Source organism: Nicotiana attenuata, unplaced genomic scaffold (genome assembly GCF_001879085.1).
Source record: "Nicotiana attenuata strain UT unplaced genomic scaffold, NIATTr2, whole genome shotgun sequence".
Lineage (NCBI taxonomy): Eukaryota > Viridiplantae > Streptophyta > Magnoliopsida > Solanales > Solanaceae > Nicotiana > Nicotiana attenuata.
The window spans coordinates 627,951-630,295 of NW_017670396.1; the positions used below are offsets into that span (position 1 = coordinate 627,951).

The 2,345-nt window shown below is 28.4% G+C and overlaps 1 protein-coding gene across 1 annotated transcript; it reads left to right on the forward strand.

Annotated features, from left to right (window-relative positions):
- The first annotated feature begins 385 nt into the window (after positions 1–385).
- LOC109238829 (pectinesterase inhibitor-like) lies at positions 386–913 on the forward strand. Its single transcript, XM_019405310.1, has one exon. The coding sequence runs from the start codon at positions 386–388 to the stop codon at positions 911–913; it is 528 nt and encodes a 175-aa protein (XP_019260855.1).
- The last annotated feature ends 1,432 nt before the right edge of the window (positions 914–2,345 follow it).

A 2,345-nucleotide genomic window follows, 5' to 3' on the forward strand; every position in this document is an offset into this window, starting at 1 on the left:
ACCTATAGTGGAGTTATACTGGTAGTGTTATATATATATATATATATATATATATATATATGTATATATATAATGTGTTTCAAATTAATTTAAGATTTGAACTTGAGGTAGTAACATTTGATGAACAGATTATATTAAATGTTTTATTGACCATTTAAAATTTTGAGTCTTTCTATTGATAGAAACTAGGTGCTAATATTGATGGTATAGAACTATAGATGATCAAAATCTGCATTTTCAATTCAAAGATCTAAATTAATCTGATTATAAGATAGGCGTGTATTAAATTCACAATATTTTTTTCTCCAATATAAAGAGGGGTCACCATAACATAACCATTGCAAATTAAGGTTGTGACTTGTGAGCAAACTAAGCTAAGAAATAAATGGCTTCTTCTTTCATTATTACCTCATTTCTTGTATCTTCTTTTCTATCCATTCTCTTCACATCTACAACTGTGAAGGGAGATTTAGTTAGCGAGATTTGTGCCAAAACACCCAATGCTACTCTTTGCGAGACGCTTATAAGATCAGATCCTCGTTCTAAAACCGCAGATCTTGATACCCTAGGCACGATCACGTTCAACATGACTTCCAAACTTATCGATTCAACATCCGCTCTGGTGACTTCTCTTCGCGATAAGGCGACGAACGCAACACTAAAAGAAGTATACTCAAAGTGTATTGACCAATACGCATTTGTAGAACTAAATAGGGAAAATGCAGAGGGTTATTTTAAGGACAAAAAATGTGGAGAAGTTGTCCATTTTATGAGTCGTTCAATTGGTGATTTATTGACATGTGACGCTAGTTTTTTTGAACATTCAGTGGTTGAAGATCAGAAGCTACAACAAGCTAGTTTTTCGTTGGAACAATATTGTAGTGCTATTATTGTTATGGCCGTTCGTCTCTAGACGATAAAAAAACTTAGAATTATTCACATATTTGTTAAGAGCTATAATATAAATTGTATTAGCTCCTTATGTTGTTTATTTTAATTTAATTTGGGAAATCTACTCTAAATGCCTATTCAGACAATTTTAATTACCTGTTACTGCCCATTCTAATTTGTCTTACCATGTGTACCTATGCAATCTAAAGTATTTACCCAACTGCTTATTTTCAAAATCCTTTCCTTTCTAATCCCAGATCACGTGAAACCCCATTAATTGCCCCAACCTGTTTTCTCTTTTATTGTCTTCTCAAATACAAATAAACGTTTTTCTTCTATCTTTCTCATTTCATAATAGGATGTGTGTGTCCATTGAATATTTTTTATTAATTTATTCTCCATTTCAAAATGGTATATAGTATATTATTATAACATATCTAAATTTTAGTATAATCGATGACGCACAAAATTGAGTTAATTAGATTATGTGACAACTAATATTATTTCAGTTTAATAATTGAATTAAAAAAAAGTTTTAAACTTTTTGCGTACAACTGTATACCATGTTGGTATATCTATATACTATACTGGTATCGTATGTTAGTTGGAACCTTTTTTGGTTGTATTAGCTGCACTTAATTGGTACACTGCTTGATTTTTCTTTAGTAACAGTAGAATAGTACAGTATCTTGAATTTTTTAAATTGTCCTTTATGCATATGTATTATGTAATCATTTTGATTTTTTCTTTATGCGTTTGTTTTATATAATAGTACTATAGTACAATATCTTGAAATATATTATTATATTAATATGTGTACACCATGTTTTGATTTTCTCTTTATGCATGTGTATTATGTAATAGTAGTATAGTCATATATAGTTGCCTGGAATTAATTAGTAGAACTGTATACCCTATTGGTATAATTATGTCATATTGGTATCTTATGGTAGTTGGAATATTTTTTTTTGTTGTTTTAGCTACATTTTTAAATGAATTCTATTCTGAAATGATTTATATGATCATATTTTGTTGTGTTGGATTTTTTTGTACATATGGACATAGATTTTGTGTATTATGTATTATTTTTTATAGTTATATGCAGTTGTTGGAACGATCCCGTACAACTATATACCCTATTAGTATAGCTATATACTATATTAGTATCATATGTTAGTTGAATCCTTTTTTGGTTATATTAGCTGCATTTAATTGGTACACCATTTGATTTTCTTTTAATAATAGCAATATAGTACAATATCATCAAATATTTTATTATATTAATATGCTATTTTTTTATTTTTCTCTTTATGCATGTGTGTTATGTAATAGTAGTATAGTCATATAATTGCCGGAAATTTACCAGTATAACTATATACCATGTTGGTATAGTTATATGCCATATTGGTATTATATGGTAGTTTGAACATTTTTTTGGTTCTTTTATCTACATT